The 25,702-nt window shown below is 34.6% G+C and overlaps 1 protein-coding gene across 4 annotated transcripts in view; it reads right to left on the bottom strand.

Moving 5' to 3' along the window:
* The window catches only part of RBM27 (RNA binding motif protein 27), a 74,353-nt gene that overhangs the window by 24,004 nt on the left and 24,647 nt on the right, over positions 1–25,702 (bottom strand). Inside the window, exons 4-14 of one of the 4 annotated variants that reach the window (XM_007473833.2) lie at positions 25,307–25,398; positions 24,343–24,536; positions 23,327–23,590; positions 22,134–22,427; positions 20,974–21,108; positions 15,081–15,245; positions 13,065–13,214; positions 10,856–11,000; positions 9,901–10,054; positions 8,542–8,856; positions 8,301–8,444 (exon numbers count right to left, since the gene is read on the bottom strand). In XM_007473833.2, coding sequence (XP_007473895.1) covers positions 8,301–8,444; positions 8,542–8,856; positions 9,901–10,054; positions 10,856–11,000; positions 13,065–13,214; positions 15,081–15,245; positions 20,974–21,108; positions 22,134–22,427; positions 23,327–23,590; positions 24,343–24,536; positions 25,307–25,398 — 2,052 coding nt within the window. The remainder of the gene's footprint in view (positions 1–8,300; positions 8,445–8,541; positions 8,857–9,900; positions 10,055–10,855; positions 11,001–13,064; positions 13,215–15,080; positions 15,246–20,973; positions 21,109–22,133; positions 22,428–23,326; positions 23,591–24,342; positions 24,537–25,306; positions 25,399–25,702) is intronic. The other 3 variants (XM_007473834.2, XM_007473835.2, XM_007473836.2) reach the window with 3 other exon arrangements.

Below are 25,702 nucleotides of genomic sequence, written 5' to 3'. Positions count from 1 at the left end.
AAACTGCTTACCGTCATAGGGAGGGAGGTAGAGAGGAAAGGTGGGAGAGTATTTGGAATTCAACATTTAAAAAAATGAATGTGGGGGGGCAGCTGGGTAACTCAGTGGACTGAGAGCTAGGTCTAGAGACAGGAGGGCCTAGGTTCAAATGTGACCTCAGACACTTCCCAGCTGTGTGACCCTAGGCAAGTCACTTGACCCCCATTGCCTAGCCCTCACTACTCTTCTGCCTTGGAGCCAATACACAGTATTGACTCCAAGACGTAAGGTAACAATTTTTTTTTTTTAATGAATGTAAAGGGGACAGTTAGGTGGTTCAGTGGATTGAGAGTCAGGCCCAGAGACAGGAGTTCCTGGGTTCAAATCTGATCTCAGCTGATCTCAGGCACTTCATAGCTGTGTGACATTGGGCAAGTCACTTAATCCCCATTGCCTAGCCCTTACCGCTCTTTCTGCCTTGGAACCAACACACAGTATTGATTCTAAGACAGAAGGTAAGGGCTTAAAAAATGAATGTGAAATGTTTTGTAGTGTTCATAAGATTCCTGTGTTTGTTTTGGCAGATAGATTTCTAAATGTTTTATATTGTCTAGAGTGAATTTAAATGGAATTTCTCTTTCTAACTCCTGCTACTGAGTTGTGTTGGAAATATACAGAAATGCTAATGATTTATGTGGGTTAATCTTATACCCTGCAACTTTGCTGAAATTGTTAATTATTTCCACCGGTCTTTTAGTTGATTTTCCAGGGTTCTTTAAATATACCATCATATCATTTGCAAAGAGTGATAAGTTTAGTTTCCTCGTTGCCTATTTTAATCCCTTCAATTTCTTTTTCTTCTCTAATTACTATCGCCGGTGTTTCTGGAACAATATTAAATAATAGACGTGATAATGGGCATCCTTGCTTCATTCCTGAACTTATTGGGAAGGCTTCTAACTTGTCCCCATTGCAGATGACACTTGCTGATGGTTTTTAAATATATACTGTTTATTATTTTGAGGAATATTCTATTCCTATAAATCCTAGTGTTTTCAATAGGAATGGATACTGTATTTTATCAAAGGCTTTTTCTGACATAGAATAGTTTACTTGTCAGAACTATGGGAAAGGAAAAAAATTTAAGACCAAGCAAGAGTTAGAAAATATTATAAAATGTAAAATTAATAATTTTGATTACATTAGAAACTTTTTGTACAAACAAAAACCAATGCAATCAAAATTAGGGAAGTAACAAATTGGGAAAAAATATGACAAAAATCTCTGACAAAGGTCTAATTACTCAAGTTTATAAAGAACTAAATCAATTGTACAAAAAAAAGCAAACCATTCTCCAACTGAAAAACGGGCAAGGGAAATGAATAGGCAATTTTCAGATAAAGAAATCAAAATTATTAATAAGCACATGGAAAAGTGTTCTATATCTCTTATAATTAGAGAGATGCAAATCAAAACAGGTACCACCTTTTTAAAAAAACTGTCTGCCTTTTGAGCCATAGCACTGCTGGGTTTGTACCCCCAAAGAGATAATAAGGAAAAATACACGTACAAGAATATTCATAGCTGCGCTTTTTGGGGTGGCAAAAAATTGGAAAATGAGGGGATGCCCTTCAATTGGGGAATGGCTGAACAAATTGTGGTATATGTTGGTGATGGAATACTATTGTGCTGAAAGGAATAATGAACTGGAAGAATTCTATGTGAACTGGAACAACCTCCAGGAATTGATGCAGAGTGAAAGGAGCAGAAATTGGAGAACATTATACACAGAGAATGATACACTATGGCACAACTGAATATAATACTTCTCTACTAATAGCAATGCAATGATCCATGACAATTCTGAGGGACTTATAAGAAAGAACACTATTCATATACCTAGAAAAAGAACTGTGGGATTAAAAAGGCAGAAGAAAAACAACTGCTTGATCACATGTGTCAATGGGGATATGGACTCTAAGAGATTACCCCAATGAAAATATTAATAATATGCCTAATGCAAATATTATTAATATGGAAATAGGTGGGGGGGGGAGTGCACCTGTGAGGAGGGGAGGGAAAGAACATGAATCATGTGACCATGGAAAAATACTCTAAATTAATTAAATAATTTTTTTCATTTTAAAAAAAAAGGCTTTTTCTGCATCTATTGAGATAATCATGTGATTTCTGTTGGTTTGGTGGTTGATATGGTCAATTATGTGGATGGTTTTGACATAATTAAAACTAGATATAAACAACTGGAAAAACATTAATTGTTCCTGGGTAGGGCAAGCTAATATAATAAAAATGACAATCCTACCCAAATTAACTTACTTATTCACTGCCATACCTATCAAACTATCAAAAAACTTTTTTTATAGAATTAGAAAAAATTATAACAAAGTTCACCTGGAAGAACAAAAGATCAAAAATATCAAGGGAAATAATGACCAAAAAAATAAAGGTAGGTTCAAATCTGACCTCAGCCACTTCCTAGCTGTGTGACCCTGGGCAAGTCACTTCACCCCCATTGCCTAGCCCTTACCACTCTTCTGCCTTGGAGCCAATACACAGTATTGATTCTAAGGTGGAAGGTAAGGGTTTTTCATTAAAAAATAAATAAATAAATAAATGAATAAATAAATGAATGAATAAATAAATAAATAAATAAATAAATAAATAGATGAACAAACAAACAAATAAACAAATAAATAAATAAAGGATGGGGGCCTAGCAGTACCAGATCTTAAACTGTACTATAAAGCAGAGGTCAAAACAATATGGTACTGGCTAAGAGACAGAAGGGTTAATCAATGTAATAGACTAGCAGTAAATGACCTCATTAAGCTAGTGTTTCAATAAATCCAAAGACCCCAGCTTTTGGGACAAGAACTTACTATTTAACAAAAACTGCTGGGAAAATTGGAAAACAGTATGAGAAAAATTAGGTTTAGATCAACATCTTACACTCTTGAGAGTTTTGGCTTACCACTTCGGGAAAACGAAATACTCTCAATCTTCTGATTCTTTTATCTGATCTTTAGTTCAATCTTTAATAGCTACTGCCTAGAAAAAAAATTTTTTTTAAGCCATGTTTCTCCAAGATGCTTTTTTAGAAAACCATCTTGATCAGCTCCTGCCGGCCATCTGCTTCGGACTTTCTTGATTCAATATCAATCACCTGGTCCTGGCCCTGCCCACCCCGGCTACCCGCTCCTGGCCCTGCTTTCATGCGGTCCTGCCTGCAGCCCCTGATCCAGATCTGTTGCGTTTGCCGCCCACCTGGCCCCTGGCTGCTAAGTTCTGCCTGCCTGTTTCTCCTACTGCTGCTCCTGACCTCTCTCTCGCTCACCAGGTCCCTGTTTAACACAGATCTCGACCACCTGGTGACCTGCCTGCCCAGCAAACCCAGATCCTTGGAGCAGATTGCTCAGGGCTCATTTCTCCCAGCTGGTAACAAAATGGAGGTATTGGCTCCACGTGGACTGGGGCAGGAGGAGGTATCAGAGGAGGGGAGAGAGAAAAAAAAAGGGAGAGAAGACTTTTTCAAGCAGGAACTTAAAAGCAATGGCTATTTTACAAGGATGTCTTTTAATTGCATTGATCCTTTTATTGACTTCACCCGTGTTACTTTTAGCTAACTTTGGGGGAAAAGCTCTGCTTCTCAGAGAACTGAGAGCCAGGCCTAAAGACATGCAGTCCTGGGTTAAAATTTGGCCTCAGATACTCCCCAGCTGTGGGGCCCTGGATGGGTCCCTTAACCCCCATTGCCTAGCCGGTACCACTTTGCCTTCTGACAACAGGCATCTAAATGGATAATTAAAAACAACAAACAACAACAACAACAAAACAAAAAACCCCAAAGAACATTGAAGAGACTAGAGGCTATATTTATTCTAAGGCATTTCAGACTCCAAAGGTTTATACAAATCTCTGTATTCTATTGCATTTTTCCTGATTGTTTTGTTTAAGGTTTAACTTTGTGATTTTAAGTTCATATATTACTGGATTCAATATTATTCTGTTATACTGTTCATCTAATATACTGAGCTTTAAAAATTCTGTTGTTTTTCCCCTATAACTGTGCTGAACAAACATTATTGAATAAGCCCATATATGAAAAAACAGAATTTCTATTTTTGCCTTTGTAAATTGTCACATAGAGGATAGATGGACTTCATCAGAACTGGTTACAATTGCTATAACAACCTTTGGAAAATTTAATGTGCTAAATATCTCAACTGATTTGAAGGGTTTTTTTAAATATGATTTTTGGAATTTTTCTTAACAATCTCTGGTTATTTTTGCCTGCCCCTAACACGAGGTGTAAGGCCCATAGCTGAAGTGAAATACATTTTATAACCCCCAACCTTCTCGCATTTCTAAATATGTGAATGGAAGTTGGGGCAGTTAATCTCAGTACCCCTAAAAAGCCTCCAAAAAAGGAGCCTCCCTTTATTTATACTCTTCAGCTCACTATTTTACTTCCACCAGAATGATATATAGATTTCTTGATTATGTTCTAAACCCAAAATGAGTTTTACTTTGTTTAAAAATATGTTTATTACCAAGGTTGAAAGATTTGCTACGTTTGTAAAACTTGTGACAAATATCCATCAATTCATAGGATTTAAAAATGTTATACAGCAACTTATGTGAAATATGATAGTGTTTGTTTGCTATTGTAATTAGTTGGGCTATTGAGAATTTTGGGGATATTGATACCTATATATTTGTACTACTGTTCTTTATTTAAAAAAAAATGTTACCTTGTTCAACTCATTTGCCTTATACTCACAGTGGAGCATGGCCAGATATTGAAGAGGAAATGGATCTCATTTTTGGTGGGAAAGCCTTGTAATCTTTATTTTTATAGCTGACACAGTATGTCAATGATTATAAGCTACATTCTTGAATTTTTTAAAACTCTTATATTTTTCTTGCATGTGCAATATACTTTTTCAGTTTTTTAAATTATTTTTTCTCTCCTTTTTATATTTGAAGCACATGTCACCAGCATTAAGATTTTCTTTAACTTTTTGACTTTTCAGTACTATAAGTTTGAAATACATTTGTCAGAGCATGCCCAAAAAGCTTGTGACTTTAAAAATGATGCCACTAATTATTTAAAAAATTATGGGACTCTGCTTAATGATTCTGTCTGATTCTAGGACAAGATATACACACAAGAGCCATTGCACAGAGCCAAAGAAAACCCAATCCAGGATGGATTGATGCACTTCTAGGCCAATACAAAGGTCTTGAACCTAGTGTGAAGACTCGAGGTTACTATATTTAACGTGTTGTTAAGACATAGGCTTTCCTTGTGTCCACACTCACTCTGAAAATACTTACAGATATGAGTATCCCTGAAACCTTGGCTCATATAATCTAGTCCCCTTTTCTGCCTTTCATAGTGTGGTACTTTTCTGTAGTCCTGGCTATTTACTGGGTAAATGCATCATTGCTTAGATCATTGGGCCCTGATTCAAGGACTTGTTATAGATTTATTTTTCTTTTACTTGGAATTTTTACACATAAGACTTTGATAGTCTATATTTTCATCCAGAGTTTTTTCTTTTCTTTTGGATTTTTCTGATGTTTTTGTTAATTTCTCTTACCAATTGATTCATATACCTCATAACTCAGCCATGCATCCCTAAGTGATCCTGTATTTGTCAATCACCCTCGTAACAGGGGAATGTAAAAAATATCATTATTTAAATTGCGAAGTTTAAATTCTTTTTGAGAAGAATTTTAGGTAAAGAAAGATGATACCTCTCTGAATCCAGAACTTAACTGTTGGAGAAGACACAATGAAGAAGCCTCCAGACCACAAGCTGCACAAAATTGAACTTTGGGTGTGGTTGATTGGACATTTATTTGTACATATACTTTCATGCCAAAGGGGACTGCCCCCTAACTGGCTTTTTGGCAATGTGTCCAGCAATTATTGGTTTTGTTTTTTTTCTCTTATCCTCAAATTACTGTAATGTTTAAGTTGATTATGTTTTCATGATCCTTTTTGGGGAAACTTCTCTCCACAATAACGATCAAACGGGGTACTGTAAAATAGACTCAAATTCAGGACTCCAATCCCCAGAATCCTTTGCTCCACTTCCCCAGAGTGCTTTGTAATCACACTGAATTCTCACCTGGGTGAGAACACAAATGATTATTTAAAGGAGTTCTCCGCCTACTGTGGGGCTTTTGGACTTCCGTTTTGGAACAGAGGTGGCTCTTTTCATAATGTAGGTAAGGTGTCTAGGCCAGAGGCCTAGACACATGTTTTCTTATCCTGTATTTTCTTTAATCCTTAATCTTTAATAAACCTCATAAAAATATAATACTCCTTGCAGAGAGAAACTAATTTCTACCTTCCTCAGTTTCCATAAATTTTAATCTTTATAATACCAAGATAAATTCAAAATGGGTATATGACAAATAAATTAGGTAAACATAGAATAGTATACCTGTCAGATCTGTGGGAAAGGAAGGAATTTAAGACCAAGCAAGAGATAATAAAATATTGCAAAATGTAAAATGAATGACTTTGACTCATCAAATTAAAAAGGTTTTGTACAAAAATGAAGGTATAAATTATTTCTACATGTAATTAGGAAAAAGTACTATATTTTAAAAAGAAGAAATGTATAGCCATTTAAAAAATGTTCCATATCACAAATAATGAGAAAAGCAATTCTGATGTCCCATCTCGTTATGGACAGGTAAAGCTGACAAGAAAGGAAAATGATAGAGGAGGAGCTGAAGAAAAACAGGTATGTTAAAGCACTGATGGAGAAGGTCTGATTTGGTCTAGTCTTTCTGGAACTCAAATTGGACTATACCCCAAAAGTTACTAGACTGTATATAACTTTTGAACCTCAGTAATACCAAAATATTAGGTCTATATCCCAGAGATCAAAGAATAAGGAAAAGTATGCATATGTATGAAAATATTTACAGCAATCAAGCAGAAACTGAGAAAGTATCCATCACCTGGGAACTGGTTAGAACATGTTAGAATATATGTGATAGAGTACCATTGTACTGTAAGAAATGATAAAAGGTATCTGAAAAACCTGGGAAGACTTGTATAAAATGACATAAAGCAAAGTAAGCAGAAGCAGGAGACAAATGTATATAAATAACAATAATGTAAATATAAACAACTGAAAGAATTAAGAACTCTGATCAACATGATGGTCAACTATAACCCCAAAGGCCTAGTCATGTTTACCCATTTCTAGGCAAAGAGTGATGGACTCAGGCTTTTGAGTGTTTTGTTTTTTGGGGGGTGGGAGAGGGCAGGAGGAGAGACTGGTTCTCTTTTGTGAACACGGCCAAAGGAGGATTTTGTTGTGCTTAATTATATGTTTGTAATATGTTTTGTTTTCTAAATTGAAGGGAAGCTGGAAGGAGTCAGGAGGAAGAGGGATACGGGAGGAAGAGAATTTGGATCTGAAAATAAAATCGCATTGACTTTTTTTAAAAAAGAATTATGATCAAGTTAGACCAACCATAATTCTAGAGAACTTATAACGAGCTATGCTACCTACCTCCTAACACAGATGATGGACTCTAGATACAGAATGGTTGGACATGACCACAGTGAGGATATATTTTGCTTGCTTATGCATATTTGTTATAGATTTTGCATTTTTATTGGGGGAAAGAGGGTTTGGGGGTAGTAGTAGATAAAATTCCTATTATTCCTATTATTATTATTATTAAAACCGTTGCCATCTGTCTTAGAATTGATACTACTATGGATTCCAAGGCAGGAGAGAGGTAAAGGGTGGACAACTGACCACACAGCTAGGTTATATTTGAATCCAGGTCTGGCTCCCAAATAAATATATATTTTTTAAACCCTTACCTTCTGTCTTGGAGTCAATACTGTGTATTGGTTCCAAGGCAGAAGAGTGGTAAGGGCTAGGCAATGGGGGTCAAGTGACTTGCCCAGGGTCACACAGCTGGGAAGTGTCTGAGGCCAGATTTGAACCTAGGACCTCCCATCTCTAGGCCTGGCTCTCAATCCACTGAGCTACCAAGCTGCCCCCCAAATAAATATTTTTTTAAGCCTCCTGGCACTTCAAGCATCATGAAGCAACAAAAAACATGTAATCTATTAAATCATTACTTCATTTCTTTTTATTCCTAAAGCAGAACACAAATTCCTGGAGAACAGGGTCTCTCATACCTTTATCTTCGTAATCTTACCACCTAAAAACATCATCTTGCATAGTAAATGCTTACTAAATGTTTGCTATTACTATAGAGCCCTAAATATGGTAGTGATTCAGGGAAATACACACCTGGCAATCATCTCCAGTTGTACCACCAGACTGGTTCAGTAAGTGTGCTGCATCACCCTGGTTTCCACTTGCAGGCCCAAGGCGATGTTTAACAGGAACTTTGTTAAGAACATATAATCCTGGTGCTTGTGGTTTATTCATCATCTTACATGGAACATATTAAAAAAATGCATGTTAAATTGCTATGAGAACAAGGTTTCTTGCATTTTTTACCACCAAAAAGGCTCCCATGCACTCCTACCTTCTGAATACTCCCATGCACTGTAGAGGGTGGAGACTGAGCAACCAGTGCTTGCTGCTGATGGAGGTGTTGCTGGAGATGATGATGTTGTTGGGAAAGGTGAGAGAGAGATGTCTGCTGCTGCTGCTGCTGCTGCTGGAGGAGAAGCTGCTGTGTTGGTGGTGGTAATGGTGACTGCTCATTATTTTCCCTGTGCCACAGGACTCTTATAAACCGGTTGTTCAGAACAGCTTCTGTGCTGGAAATGGCTTTTCTGGCCTCATCATTAGTGAGATACTGGATGAGAGCTGCTTCAGGATCACCCTTAAAAGCAACCTAAAACAGGAGAAAATTAAGTGAAGGCTTGAAACAGGGGGGGAAAGGGGGCAGATAAACCCAAATAACATTTAAAAATGTTTTTTATGAAAAGTGAGCATGTTGTTAAGAAGCTATCTTTGAAATATACCCACTATCTTTAAAAATAGGGTATATTCAGTTTGATTTTTGAAAACAAAAATACTAATTCAAAAAGCTTTTCTTATTTGTCAATGATGTTATTTACACAATTATTTATGTCAACAAAATTCCAGTAAGGAATGTTTTAAAAATCACTTTGCTTTTTTTTTATTCTCATTTTTTAAAAAATATTTTCCCATGTTCCCATGATTCATTTTCTTTACCTCCCCTCTTGCCTCCCCCTCCCAGAGCCAACAAGCAATGCCACTGGGTTGTACAAATGTTATCACTTGATACCCATTTCCATATTATTTATTTTTATAATAGAGCCATCTTTTATATCTTTATTAGTTACTAATACCTAAAATTCAAACTTCCAAATGGCAAGCATCAAAGATACAAAATCAATATTCAAGATACTATTTTCTGTTGGATGAAAATGTTGGATGAATTAGCTAAACTGAAATATAGCAGATCTTGACTCATCTATTCAATACATCAAGATATACTGGATAGCAGAAAGAGATCGAATAGTAAAAAATGCCTACAATCTCTATACAACCTAGACCGAAAGGTAAATACCTTGGCAAAAAGCCACTTGCCCATAGAAAGTAATAATTTTGGACAGGCAAATGGGTCAACAATATCATAATCTAACTGTATATTCTCCTGGGAGAAGCTAGAAAGGGGAAAAAAATTAACTCCAACATCAAATGAACTGTAAATCTGCCTTTATTGTCAAGTCTGTGCAGACTTCCCCCCCAACCCCCATTCTTGAGTCATAGTAAAATTGAGGCTAAGAACACATTACTATTTTGCCAAAATGAAAAAACAAAAATGATAATTGTATCCTCTTTATAAAGGCACCCCACCAGTATGGTATATAACTGTACTATCCATGATCCCAACAGATTTTGATTTTACCTGAATATTAACAATAGTTCCAAATTTGCTGAAGTGTTCATTAAGTTTTGTAATATTGTTGAGTTCCTGGGGAATTTTCCTGACCTCTAATTTGGTGTTCGTATATTGATTCTTTCTTAGGAATCCTTGTTTACTCTGATTGTTATTCCCTTGCCTGAAAAGAAAAAAAATTAATAAATTATTCCCTTAGCCACTAACATCATAACTAGCTAATAGAAGAGGCTGTATAGATAACTAGTGCACATAAGCCAGGATTGTCATTTGGTATTTATAATATACTTTTTTTTCCAGACACTCAATAATGCCTGACCAAAGGAGCATCATGTAGTGGAAAAAGCATATGATTTGAAGGTAGAAGACCTGGGTTCAAATCCTGACTCTGCTGCTTACTGTCAGCTTTATTGACTCAGTTTCCTCATCTGCCAGATGAAGAGTTTGGATTAGATAATCTATAAATTCTCCTTTAATTCAAATTCCCACAATAACTTCTAACAGGAGGGATAAGGCATTTTATAAGTGGAGAAATGAAGAAGTGAATTATGAAATTTAAGGAATATTTAATCTGGCACTAGAATCTAGATACTAAAAAAGACCCATGTCTACAACAAAAAATCTAGCATTTCTACTATTTATCATAATCAAGCACATATATATCATTTAAAAATAAAAGCTTTAAAATTTTGTGAAGTTGTGGGGCCTTTCTTCATTTCTATCCCTGTCCCAATAATCTCTAATACTAGGGCTTGGAAGGTAAAAAGAATTAGAGCAATTTATACATCTTTCATAACCATTCTGTCTCATGCAATCCCAAGAGATGGATCCTAAAATAGTAGAATTCTGTGCAACATTTTGAAAAGTACTGCTTTAAGGAATGATTTTTCCTTTTAATGCACAGAATTCACAGGCATTGGAAAATATCTATTAGAGTTTATTTATTAATAAATGACTGTCTTACTTTCCCATCCAAGGCTTCTTTGTGAGCGGTCCTTCCAAACCACTCATAGCTCTTTTTCTGCTATCTGGTTCAAGCACTACTCTGGTTATGTTGCTATTAATTGACACAGGAACTGGTGGTTCAGTTTGGATGACAATATTAGCAGCTATAGGGGAAAAAAATAACAATATTATTGATACTATGCCTAAGTATACATCAAATAAGTAAAATATGCATATACCAAAACAGCAAAATGTTTGGTCAAAATTCAAAATTTTATAAATAGCATGCAACTAATAGTTTTTCTGCCTGGGATAAAAGGAACTATAAATATGAGCTAATATCATTCTGCTCTTATAGCAAATTTGATCTAAAAAGATAAAAGTTAATTCACAGAAGATACACTTCCCCCAAATAGTTTAAATTTGTATTACAGAATTAGGTTATATTTTTTAGAAAAACTAGCCCTATGATAAGTAATGTTAAGGATAACAATGTTCTTTTAAAAGAGAATTTTTTTTAAAAAGCAAAAACAACAACAAAACAAAACCATCTGTATTTATCCTCCTACTTATACTTCCCCTAAATTTTGTCCCATCAAAAGTAGTAGATAGGAGTCAGGAGCACCTAGGTTTGTGGACAACATGTAAAGAGGTATGGGGTAGGAAAAATGGGAAGTCAAAAACACAACAGGTAGGCTAATTAAAAGCAGAGCTATCCTCTGTATATGCATGCCAAGGGTCATTGCCTCAAGACCCTTAATATACTGTAATGGTTGATACCTCTTCCATTAGAGCAGGGGTCCCCAAACTTTTTACACAGGGGGGTCAGTTCACTGTCCCTCAGATCGCTAGAGGGCTGAACTATAAAAAAAAACTATGAACAAACTTGTATATACTGCTGTCTGGGATAGCGAAGGCTGCAACGCTGGCCATGATAGGTCTGTCACACCTTGCACAGGCCCATCACTGCCACCAATATGCTGGGCAGCATATACACAGTGTGTAATCCCTTCCCCCAGATCGCCGCTCACCATGCTGATATCTTCCATTATGCAGCCACATAATCCTTTGCATGGTGCCTTGTTCTCATTCAGTTACTCTCAGAACAAGGTACCACACAAAAGATTATGTCACCAGAAGTAGTACTGTATGTGAGTGATGCCACGCTTTGCGGCACCATCACACACAGTGCTCCTCTCACTGACCACCAATGAAAGAGGCTCCCCTTCCAGAAGTGCGATGGGAGCCAGAAAAATGGCCTCAGCGGCCCTCGGGCCATAGTTTGGGGACCCCTCCATTAGAGGCTTGTGATCTTGAATACAAGCACCTCCGCTCCATATTAGTCTGAGAAATAAGATGAATTTAATAAGGGGAAGAAAGAACTTTGCACACACTGAGTGCATGCAAATCTATACCAATTCTCCAACACAGAAAAGCCAATTCAAATACATAAAATATAAATATACTGATCAGACTTGAGACTTTTTCCCTTGGTTTAAGTTCTCTATTATTTTGGAAGACAGTTTGGTTACAAAATAACACAAAGATAATGTAAAGTCCACTCTTAGTTTATCATTGTACAAAAACTGGCAGTAGGCAAGAATGGCCTTCCTCATTAACTCTTGTTCTAAGTTTTTCTTTAATAAAAACAAAAAATAGAATAAAATAAAATAGATAAAAATCAACTTAATCACAACAATAAGGATATGGATATAGTCTAGACCTATAATTTTACTGTTGTAGGGATCTCCTAAGCCAGGAAACTCCCTCTACCAATGCAGGTTGACACCTTTTCTGTAACTTATAGTCTCAGAAAGTTGCCTAGAAAATTAAAAGATTAAAAGTGCCTTGCCAAGCCTTGCCAAGCATCACAAGGCCTATCAGTTGCAGGGCCTGAACCTGGGGCCTCCTGGCTTCAATGTCAGTTCTAACCACTGTACTGCTGTGCCTCTATAAATATTTAACTTTATAAAATTCATGTTAGAGATGAGGATAATAATTATTCAAAAGCATTTGTATCATGTAATTACACAAAACCCTTTAAAATGAATACATTTAGAATTTAGTTTTGTAAATTTGATACAAAAATGGAAATGCTAATAATTAAACTAATTTATATTAGTTTATAATAAATAATAAAAATAAACTAAATAAAATAAAAATAAACTAAATTAAAGTAAAAATGGTTTCAAGAATAATTTAAAAGCATTCTCACAAAATTTTCTAACCTCTTGGATTTGCATCCATATCACCAGATGTTAGCCCAATCAGATTTGGGCGCTGTGTCTGCGTTCTTGAAAAGAACTGTCGGTATTGAGACCTGCCAGTACTGGTAATACTAGGAGCTTCTGGGTTATAGCCATCTGGCTCATAAGTATCTGTTGGAAAGAAAAATAAGAGGAATATTAAGGCACTCCTAATCTCCATAAAAAAAAAAAAGTATTTTTAAAAGTGTTCTTCAAGATATTTCATTACATAAACTCATCTTTTTTTTCCAAGAGTTTCTCCACTTGTAAGAAGCATGGGGGAAAATACAGGTCATGGAAATACTAAAATTTAAATCATATTGAGTGCCCATTTTTTAAGAAGGTTAGGTTAGTTTAATATTCTAATAAAGCCTCTTCTTCTGGTTCTTCTAAACCATGGTTAAATGTTTAAATAATGTGTGCCTTTCTTTCACTAAGTTATTCCCAAAATAGTCATTTATAATTAAGAGTTTTAATATACCCATTCCTTTAAGACAAAGAATTTTTCACTTAATAACAAACTATTAAAGCATCAAAAATCTGCCTTAATACCTAGATACAAGGCTTTAATCATTTCACTAGGTGAAAACTGAACCACTCATATTGTCACAACTGCCAATCTCTTAGAAGTAAAACTCAAAGATAGCTCAGTCCATGAATTTGAGATTCAGGTAGAAAAAAAGTTAAGCCAAACAAATTTAAATATTACAAACACAAATATTTTTCACCACAAATTGTTCAAGGCACTTCTATAGATTGTAATCAAAGTTTCTAGATAAGATAATTTCCTTAATGTTTGCAGTCATTGAGTATTTGGCGTGAAACTTGGGGGATGAAAACTTCAAACAGTATCATAGTATTCAAAGAGACCTTGGTTTGTTGGTAAAATTGATTCTACTTATTGTGCTTTATCGTTTTTTAAGTTTTTTTTAAACAACTGACACAATAGGTATGACTGATTTAATATTAAAAATAAGAACAAATGTTAAACTTTATTTAATGGATGTCTTATCATAAGACCATTATTTGGTCAGGGTCGTATTTTGAACTATTTCTCTTTAGAAACAATAAGATTCCTGAAGTCAAGGATTACTTCCTCTTAGTTTTTGTATCACCACACTATGTTTTATGCATTAGAGGTACTTCATAAATGTATGATCCATTTTTCTTCTTCTATGAAAAGTATTTTAAAGCGTTAAAGGCAGCAAAATTTGTAATCTTGTCTATAACTCATGATTCTAAACTACAGATAACAAGTTCTCAGTTGATTCTCAGTATCATCAACAAATTCACTAGAGTTCATGAGTTGTTTTAAAGAAATTGTATAAGCAAATGTTTTTGCTACATTAGGCTTCAGAACATTTAGAATCCTAAGAACCCTAGCTTTAGCTAAATTCAAAGTATAGTTAGGGGAAAAAAAACTAGTTCTTCAGAGTTATAAGGAACTAAGATCCAGTAGTAAAGGGAGACAAGTTTTAAAATCCCATAAAGTAGTCAATGAAACTGTGTATACTGGACTTCAATAAGAGAAGAAGCTTCCCAGGACTTCTCCATTATGGATAACTAGTAGCAGAGGAAAAAGGGGACACTTTCCTCATGTATGATGGAGAAGCCAGAAACAGTTTTTCCCTCCTTTTAAAGACAGAGACTGACACTTTCCCCCCTCATAATATGGCACTGGTCACGAAGTAGACTGTTATGTTCACATAAGCACACACTAGCACACAGAACTACCATTGAATCTGTTACTAAGGTACTAAAGGTAAATAGAGATGACACTAGAGATGAAAGATGCACAGGTCCAGGAGGCTTAATCATCTAGCTGCCACTTGGGATACAACTCCAGAGGCAGAAAAGGAGAAAATAAAGTTGTCTAAGTAGTCCAACGACAGTAGGAGCTTGAAGCGGTGGATCAGAATAGCATGTATCCACTATTACTGGCCCAGTTTAAGGTATAAAGTCTCAACCCCTCAGCTCGCCATTTGTAGCAAAGCTTACCTGGGACCAGTGGGGTGGGACTGGAAACTGAGGTTTGGTACCCAATGGAGGATCCCATGAGGTTTCGAGGTGGCACCAAACGAGCTGCCAACAGAGGAGGCGGTGTCCCCAACTGAAGTCGCTCAGATGCAGCAGCACCATGGTCACGAGAGTACATGGGCTGTCCTACAGAGGAAAGAATAGGAGGGCAACTGGGATTGAAAGTTGTAAAGGGTTTCATTTTGGCAGAGGTGGTCTCTTTGAGACTTGAGCCAAGAGAACTGGGGACTGACAGATGAAAATGATGTAGTCGAGATGATCTACCTTAGAAAAGGCATGCAAACTGGTAAAGATCTATCACTATGCATGGGGATAGAGTGAGACTTGGGTGGTATGACCATAACCAGACCCTCTTCCTCAGTCTCCATTTTTTTTTGAGTCCTCCATGAAAAAATGTGGACTTAGGTGAAATCACATAGTGGTGCATCCAAAGCTAAATAACCACAAATGGGTTGCTTCTTGGAGGAAGAGTGTCCTGAGATTTGATGAGAAAAATTTCAGAGCCAATGAAGAATGTCACAAAATAAAAATAAGGTTTGCAAAAAAAGATATTCAAGTTTGAAAGCAAGAAACAGAATAATTGAATAATAAATTAACTCACCCTCAAATGGGATCATGCAATTTCCAAAAGAAAATTGAACTTTTGGCTATCTAAACTTCTTATTTATTTTTCTGATAGAAATTATCCCACTAGGTAGGAGATACATGCAAAGCATACAGTTGCCATGATTTAACACAGAGAAAGGTGGCAAAAAGCTAAAGCCCATGCAAAGAGGACCTATTGTACAAGCACTAAATTGTGCATTTAAAACTAATCTGGCTATTAAAAATTGGTATTACACAAAGGAGATATTCAAGATGTGCATATATGTTAGAAACAATGATGCTGAATGAAATGAAGTCAAATCTTATGGCAGGGTATAAGGAAAAAGACATCATTTGAGAGAAAAGACTTGCACATAAGTCTAGAACATCTTTTTCCACTGACTACTCCAATACAAAATATATGAAGAGCATAAAATAATTTTCAAATCTTCACTTGACTTGCTTTGAATATCAGTCATTCTCTATTAACACAGGCTAGAACAAGGTGAAGAAGGATATAGAGGAATCCCTATCCATTCACTGACTACATTTATTTTTCTTAACTTAGGATAAAGTTAGAGAAGTTTTAAAATTCCAAATACACCCTATTGATGAAAATCAACAACTTCAATTCCAGTTGAAATAGGGGGAATGTAGATGTACCGTGATGTACAACATTTTTCTTTCTGTATAAACTTGTCTCTCCTTAGTTCTAAATTTACAATGCTATGAAACTTCAGAAAAGTGAGTAAAATAATTATACTGTAACAGACAATTTAAAGCAGCTAAATCCCCTTAAATTCTGGGTTTTAAACACTACCATTTCCAAAATTTGCATGAAAGATATCAGTGAAAAAGTATGCTTAATAGTGAAAAAGAACCTCCAATCATATGGTAAAAAATCATTGATGCTTATAAGCATAGCTTACTAGTTTTCATTTGAAAATGTCTTGCTATTAGGCTTCTATCATAAAAAAGAGACAATAGGCTAAAAACAAGCCTGGAAAAAAGTACATCACCAAACAGTGCAAGTAAGAATTGATTTTGAGGTGAGAATCTAGAAATAAGCTAAGTATAGCTCTTTTAAAGACGAGGACAACACAGAGATTCTCTATTGATAACTCAAAGGCCAGTTATCAAGATTTTAATATTAGACTATCAGAAACATAATTTAAAGTAATAGATAAGACCATTTTTCATTGAAATCTCCAGTTATCTCTTTAAACAAAACAAAACAAAACCTTGCAGTTTAATGTAAAAATACTGAAAGGAGGCCATTCAGGTATTTGAAAATGAGATTAAGTCTGCAGAGAGGAAAATCTCAACCTAAACAGTTCTTAAGATATTATTCTTAAATGAGTTCAAATAATAATTTTGGAACTACTACCAATCTTCTTTCAATATAATTTGAATTATAGACAGCATGAATAAGCAGATATTCAAATTTCATCCACTTCCAGTTATTTTCCTACTATTGTTTTTTCTTAAACATGGTTGAGATAAAATGCCATTGTCTTCAGAGAACTGGCCGAGTTCCACTATTAAAAGCATTCAGATAGAACATTAACTCTTCAGGTAAATGAGAATCCTTGGGTCAAAGAATGCTACATCTCATGCAAGACAAAATTTCAAGAGGAGAAAACAATCTTTTGATGATTAGAGGGTTTGCCAAGATTGTACAAATCATTTTTCTGACACATCAAGATTTAACATTTAAGAAATCAAATCTAATATTCTGCAAGATTAGAAGAAATTTCTGAGAAATTAACAAATATAGTTTCTCAAAGGCTAAAAAAAAAAAGAGGTAATTTTCTTGTCAGAAAGTGTTCTGATGATGACCTTCCAGAAGATAACAATATAGGTAAGAGACTTCAGGTAGTCAATGACAACTTTATGTGACATAAGAATTATTCTCCAAGAATCTCAAAGCCTATTATCACACAGGGCAACTTGTTAGAAGAGTTACATGTTTGGCACAGCAATTAGCTTGCCAAATAGATATTATTTCTATTACATCTTTCTCACAGAATCAGAAAATCAAGAATGTATGCACAAGTGGTCAGGCTAAAATGTAGAAGTATCATAAGCTATATTAGTGACCTCATCTCTATGTATGTCTTAAAAACTGAAAAAATATAACAGAAAACTTTATTAAGACTGAAATAGGTAGATCATTTTCTGAGATATGGTGTTACTGTCACTAATGTTATGTAAAACAGACCATGAATATCAATGACGTTTCTGATACTCATGACACAAGGCTTCTGAAGAAAATAATAAAATATTCAGTGGTCATTTAATTTAAGCAATAGTACTTCCAAATTATGCCCATCTGACTTCCAACTACTATTAACAAAAGCAGCTTGGAAGAAGTATAATTCTTTTTAAATGTTTGATTATTTTCCTTTTGAAGAAAGGGGATATATTCTTGCAGCCTGAATTTAAGTATTAAGGGTCTTTCTTCAAGGAAAAGAATAATTTTTTGTTGTTTTTAAAATCTCCAAAGGTGGATCATATAGATAATTGTAAAGATTCAGACTAACAATAATAATAATAATAGCTAACATTTACATAGCACCTATTATTTGCCAGGCACTGTGCTAAGCACTTTACTACAAAATTATCTCATTTGACTACCTGAAAGGTATTCAGAAACACAAGTGCTAAATTAAACTCAGTAGCTGGGTAGTATGAAAGGAGAATGGCTTCAGAGCAGGATTCTTAAGAATGTTCCCCCTATAGAACAGAAAAATCTTATGTTACCCAAGTTTATGACAAATTCTACAAAAACTCTAAGCTTTGATTTTCTCCATAGGTTTGGAAAAAATGGGAGAAAGGAGAATTAATATCACCAAAAACTGAAAATCAGAAATAGTGCTGCAAGAAATTTTTATAACGAGAATTTATAATATTCCCATTCTGTCTATTCACATCTCCTTTACAATATCAATATTTGGTGATTACAAAATATTCAGCTTTTAATCTACTACTACTGCCCTTCAAAAATGCTCCCTTGAGAAACAAAGTAAGATTGTCTTCTTACAGATCGTGGTTATTCACTTTCATTTTTTAAAGCTTACATTCAATCTTTAGAAAGAAGTCTAAGACAGAAGGGTAAGGGCTAGGCAATAGAGATTAAGTGACTTGCCCAAAGTCACAAAGCTAGGACATGTCTGAGGCCACATTTGAACCCAGGTCCTCTTGACTGTAGGCTTAATACTTTATCCACTGTGCCCGTAGCTACTCCCTCCATCATTCACTTTCTAAACACTTTCACAACAGTGCTTTAGAGAATATATAAATTTATGACATTGAAAGGGGTACAATATTTGCAGTTTTTTTAAAAAAGACTATAAAATAGTTAAAAACTATTTAATGTTTAGTTCTCTGAAGAATGGTAGTTCTCTTAAAAAAAATTAACAATTTCAAGTTAAACTACAAATTAATTTTCTTTGAAATAGACTTGTGTGTTTTTTTATAGTCACAATTCCAAGGATATAAAGAAACAATTAAAAATAAAACGCAGTAGCAAATTCAATATGTACCACAAATTATATAAATTAAATTCTGAAAGGACCAACTAAACTATGGATACAGTAGTGACGATAAGCCTGGATAAACTCTTGCTTAAAATGCATCTCTAGGTTTCAGTATATTATTTTTTGATTTATGGAAAATACAATTCATCTATACTGTGCATTCAGCACTGTGCTACTGACTGAGAAGCAGAAAGTATAAATTACAGTTCTAACTCAAAGGATCTAGCTATCTGGGGAAGCAAGATCTGAATCTGTTAAATAGAGAACAGCTTAATATAGAATTAAATATACAAATGTGTGATGCAGGTTTTTAATTCTGTATGAGTGAAGAAGAAAGGAAAAACAATGAGGTTCTCACAAGATATAATTTGGGCTTCAACTTAAAGGACATATAAGATTTAGATGGGCAGAGAGGATAGGTGAAAAGCAAACCAAGCTTGGGGCAACAACATGAACGAAGCAAAAAACAAACAAACCAAAAAATCCCCAAGAATAAATATTTTCCTGAAACACTGAGGAGACTATCCTAATTAACATAATGGTACTTGTTTGGTTAAAGGTTTGATCTCACCATGGAAGAAATATAAAACTAAAAAAATTAGTTTATATTTGACTTGGTCCCAGGAATTAATATTTGAACAAGGGGACCATCACAATTTTCTGAGCAGGGGAATAACAAGGTGAAATGACTTTCAGGAAAATTAATATGTTAGTATGTGATATGGATTATAGGAAGGAAGCCTACAGTCATTAAGGTTAGCTAAAAGATATTGCAATAATCCATGTGTGAGGGAGTGTGGGTATGACCTAGAGTAGTACAGAAAATAAAGAGAGGGAAAAGAATTAAGATGACTACAAAGTTTTGATTCTCAGTAGCTGGAAGAAATCATGATACCATTCATGGAAACAAGGAGTCATAAACTAGGTTAAGGAAAAGCAACAAATCTGATTTGGGGCATGCTCAAATTGAGATAACAGAAAAGACATATTTATGGAAATATTTCTATAGGGTAAAAAAACTTTATGACATGCCAAGTTATATAAGGGATGATATATCCTCAAACTAACCAGCTATTCTTCTCAAATGATCATTTCCTCTAACTCACTTGTGTCTTACTTTACAATTGACTTATATTTTGCCATCTATGCTGGTGTTTTTATGTTTCTGAAAACAGTAATATAAAAAAACCCTTAGAAAAAATAAGAACACCCATACACCAAAAATGAAAAGAAATGAAAGAAAATGTATTAATTTATGGTTAAACATAAATGTACAAATAAATTGTAGACTAAGAATTCAACCTAATATTAACACTACACAACTTTAGTTTAGCATGCAATTTAGACAAATTTAAGTTGTGAATATGTCACTTCCAGAGCTGTTTAAGGCCATACTAAGGTAATCTATTGGGAGCCAAGTTAAAGAAGGATTCTGTTAGAGGCTACTTGAATGAAGTTCCTTCAGAGAATTCTATTTAATTAAATCAGAAGGATCTCTTTGCAACAGGAAATATTTTATGTCTAGCTCCAAGAAATGCAGAAAGCCATACAAAACCAAAGCATAATGTAACAAAGTAGCCAGAGGGTATAATTTTTAAAAAATATTTTGGAAAGACAAACTTGTTTACTGAAGTTAAAATTAAGCATAGTAGTAACAAAAAACAATGCTGATTTGGAAACATTTGGCTTGTATACCCCTACATGCCATAGGTTAAAAGATATTTGCTTACGTTCCGATACTGTATAAAGGAGATTCTGGGGTAAAGGAGGAGGTAGTCTTGCTCCCACTGGTGCAAGATTGGGCACTGCACTTGTTCCAGGCTGGTCACGGTTATTTATCAAATTTGACTGTGTTATAGGTGGTCCTATAAAGACACCACAAAATACAGATGCACAGTAGTTTCAGAATATCAAAAACTATTCAGCATTCAACACTAATTTGTACTTCATGTTTCAGATTCTTACCTCTAAATGCCATATTTTGAAAGGACTCCATGTATATTATATATGCATATGCATTAAGAAGTTTAAGCCTGCTCTTTCCATACTCAATTAAAAATGGCATTCTTTGTAAAATTTAAATTATAAAGCAAATATATTCCTACTTCTTCCCCCCAAAAAAAAACAACTCTTATCAGGAAAGCATGCCTGTTGAGAGCTTAGAAACTCACAATACAGTTTAAAGCAGTAGCAATAATCCCCACCCAACAACTAAATCAAAACTTCTCTCCAAACTTACCTATGAAAGATTCCAAAATTACATATTTTCGCACCAACTTTAAGTGTGCTCAAAAAGTAACTGTCTTATAGTTTAAATTAAATAACTTAAAACTTCTTAACCATTACTTTTTTTAAACCCTTACCTTCCATCTTGGAATCAATACTGTATATTCGTTCCAAGGCAGAAGAGTGGTAAGGGCTAGGCAATGGGGGTTAAGTGACTTGCCCAGAATCACACAGCTAGGAAGTGTCTGAGGTCAGATTTGAACCTAGGACCTCCCATCTCTAGGCCTGCCTCTCAATCCACTGAGCTACCCAGTTGCCCCATTAACGATTAATTTTTAAATGCTTTAAAGACGTTAAAAATATTTTCAATTTTTAAATCAATTATAGTTATACATTTGATGTCAAAACAATTTATTGTTAACATTTTAATCCAATTACATTAGAAACACTACAGAGAGTGGCTATGCAATGAAGGAGTGAGGGAGAAAAGGAAAATGGTCTAATTATAGGAATGTAAGCAATTTTAATTCTACGAAAAAAATTTTTTTCAAACTGGTTTTAAAATAGCTTAATTCTAGTGAAATTAAGTAAATATATCCTAGACTCTTTAAAAAAAGATTAAAAAAAAACATTAAAAACAGAGAAAACAAATAAAGAAACTCACTTGGTACCGGAAGCACAACAGAAGGTGGAGGCTGACCATGTCCCTGTGGAACTGGAAGTCTCATATTGTGGCCAGGTCCTGGTCCTGGTCCTGGTCCTGGTCCTGGTCCTGGTCCAGGGCCTGGTCCTGGCCCTGGCATTGGAGGCATTAAGATACCAGGTGGTGGTGGAGGAGGAAGTCCAGGAGGTGGAGGTGGGAAAGGGATCATGCTTGGTAAAGCAACTTCATCAACTACTAAAGGATCATTCCCATGATCAAATTGACAAAGATCACCAAGTACACAAAATCCTCTTTCTAAAAAAAGGAGAGAATTACATTATAGGTTATTTTAAAATACATAATATACTTTTCAAGTAAGTAAATTAACATTTGAATCACCTAGGTCCCTGCTCCAAAGGGCACAAAGTTTTACTATCTCATCCTTAAGTTACGAGCATGGTGGAATTCTCTATTTTGAATATTCAGAAATGAACACATTTGTCCATTTGTGAACTGCCAAAGATTATAAAACAACAAAATCTGAGATAGATTATCAACTTCTAATTAATTCCTGATTGACTAGAAGTTCAATATGAATCCTAATAAAAAGTTGGGAGATATTTCAAGAAAACAATTAGCAATCAAGTTATAGGTGAAACAGAGAAAAAGAGGAAAAACTTGAACTGGCTACCTTATTTTCAATATTCTTTAATTATAATAATGTGTTAATTCCCATTCCAATTAAACTCTAAAACTTCATGTCTAGGTAAAACTTCTCTGAGTAGAAATTCAAGGAAAAATTATAAAAGAAAAAAAAAACCAGAGTGCTTTAAACTCCCAGTAATAAAATAGAACACAGAAAATCCCTGGCCCTGGGGTAAAATATATTCTATAATGTATAACAGGAAGGAGTTCATTATCTCTTCTGGATCTCATAATCTTTGACAGTTTACAAATATAATGGAAAGGGATTTTAGGTGAAGAAACAAAAAAGGCCTGTGAGAAGAGTTTCCAACAAGCTTAAACATATAGTGTTTTTAAAGTCATGCCAAAATAATTAAATGCAGTAAGTAATCAAGAATCTGTTATTTTTAAAAAAGGTTTTGTTACTTTCCAAGCAAAACAAACACTGGAGTATAATTAGAAGTTATATAATTGGGACAACATTTGCTTTATATTTGCTTTGCTTATGTACATAAAAGAGGTAATTTTACCGTCATAATCTCTGCATCGCCTCTTTGGTGGTGGGTTTCTACCAAAAGAATTGGAAGAGCTATGATTGTTATAGTAATTAGACCAGCTCTCAGTCGTGTTCTCAGAGTGGTGAGCAGGTGCAATCACAGTAACAGTGCTGGGAATAGACTGAGCCCCACAGGAATACTGGTCAGAAGAGTTAGTAGGTGGTGCAGACGCTGGCACATAGGAACTATCCAAATCATTCCTTTCACTCTTGAACTTTGATCTTTCCCTGTGTTCTGCTTTAGAGTAAAACAAAAACAAAAACAAACCCATCAGTGATGCACTTGACAGTGACTGTCATTCAACTCTGTTTAATAGTTTAAAAAAAAAAGAATATTACAACCTATCAATTCTACCATATTTCAAACTACTTTTATTATTAAACTTTCCCTAAAAATCAATCAAATAAAATTATCAAGAACTGATTATATTATTATATCTTGACAAATAAATACTTTTCCTTTAGAGGACAAATATGAGATGAACATCAATATGCCTTATTCTTTAAAAGTCAATTGTAACTTAAGTAACAAATTTTAAAACAGGTATTTACAGAATTGAAATTCCGAAAAACTAATGATTCACACTCAGATGTTTGTGATAGTCATTCTTTTTAAAAAGTTTAACTATATAGCCATATGGCAATCAATTAAATACACAAAAGATTAGTACTCTTACTCCTCTCCTAACCCCTCAAAGAGGAAAGCATATATAAACCAAGACATTTATACCACTACTTTTGTATAAAATAATGTAGTCTAGATATATTCCAGAATAAACTCAATGAAGAAAATTTTATTTTTGGTTAAATTCCCTTAAAACTATGGTATACCATAGAGCAGACCTATAATTGCTCTTACTCCATGTCTGAGACAATTCTAGCTTTATACTGTGCAGTCATAGTAAAAATGCATCTAATTTTTACATTCGTTATGACAAAAAGAAGAATAATCAGAAAATTATTATTAGATAAAAAATATAATTCACTTACCAACATTTCTATTTGGATCTCGGTCTTTGCTTCTTCCCCTACTTCGGCTCCGACTACGACTCAATCCTCTGCTTTTACTACGGCTTTTACTCCTGCCTCTTCTCCAGTCATACTTATCACGGTACAATTCATTTCTCTCATAGTACCTGTCATATTCCCTCCACTTGCCATCTTCTCTTTTTTTCTCACGTGTCCTATAATATAAAGATATATAAGCCATATATTGGCCACAGAAACCAGGTCTATAAACAAGTCTAAATTATAAACTACTCTCGTATCAAAATTCATAACTTCTGGACTCTTCTAGAAGGAGCTTTTAGACCACCTCCTAGTTCTACCAATCCATTATACAAAGGTGGGAAAACAAGGAAAAACACCACTACTTTAATCTTCCTGGGTGGGGAAAAAAGAATAAGGTGAGATGAATCCAAAATATGAGGAGGGGTGGGGAAAACTGACAGATATGGGAAGAAGGGCAAAACAGGGTAAGAAAATGCAAGATAGAAACTAAACATTTTCCCGTAGAGCTGATGAATTTTGGTTAAAAATTATTTGGTAAAGAAAACTAATAATACCAAATAATAAAAAAAAAGCTATGATTAATTCTAATCATGGGCTACCCAAATCAAATGGAACATTTTACTGTACTCTCAAAGGAGACTAACTGCTCCACCTCTGGGGCCTTGGGGTAAATATGCAATGATAGTTACTGACAAAAGGAAAAGAAAGCAAAAATGGCAGAAGCAGCAAAAACAGGAAAGAAAAAAAGAAGGTTATCTTTTTCTTTTTGAGGAGGATTAAAAAATGAAGTCAAATTTTGTGTTCAAACTTTTAAGATCTTCAGAAGACAGTGTGGGAAGTGGATGGAATGGGGAGACCATTATCAATGTTTCCTTAATAAGAGAAAATACAATTGACCAAATAAAATTAAAAAAAGAAAGAAAGAAAGAAAGAAAATACAAACCTTCGTTCACTAGACTCTGAACGGGTTTTTTGGGGACTGGGATATTTCTTTTTTCTGACTTCTCGTTCTTCCTCTGCTGACTCATGAAATATCTATATTGAAATATGTATATATTAGAAACAAGAACACGTTAATTGAGCAAAAAATATTTTTACAGAAATACTTGTACAGAGGGTATGTTACTTTTTTAAATAGGCATTCTAGATGAATTTTAGAAGAGTACAGAATAAGAGTAGACATTGAATTCTATAAACTGAAATGCCATAAACAGTAACCCAACATGTCTTTATTTTAATTTCGGCTACAATTTAGTATCTTTTCCACTACCCAAAAACTAAATGAAGAATTGGTGCAACATAATATCCAATTTAGGAATTATTGGGGTTTTCAATTTTT

This window comes from Monodelphis domestica, chromosome 1 (genome assembly GCF_027887165.1).
Source record: "Monodelphis domestica isolate mMonDom1 chromosome 1, mMonDom1.pri, whole genome shotgun sequence".
Taxonomy (NCBI): domain Eukaryota; kingdom Metazoa; phylum Chordata; class Mammalia; order Didelphimorphia; family Didelphidae; genus Monodelphis; species Monodelphis domestica.
The sequence above is the reverse complement of the archived record's forward strand: the minus strand, read 5'-3'. Positions and strand labels throughout refer to the sequence as shown.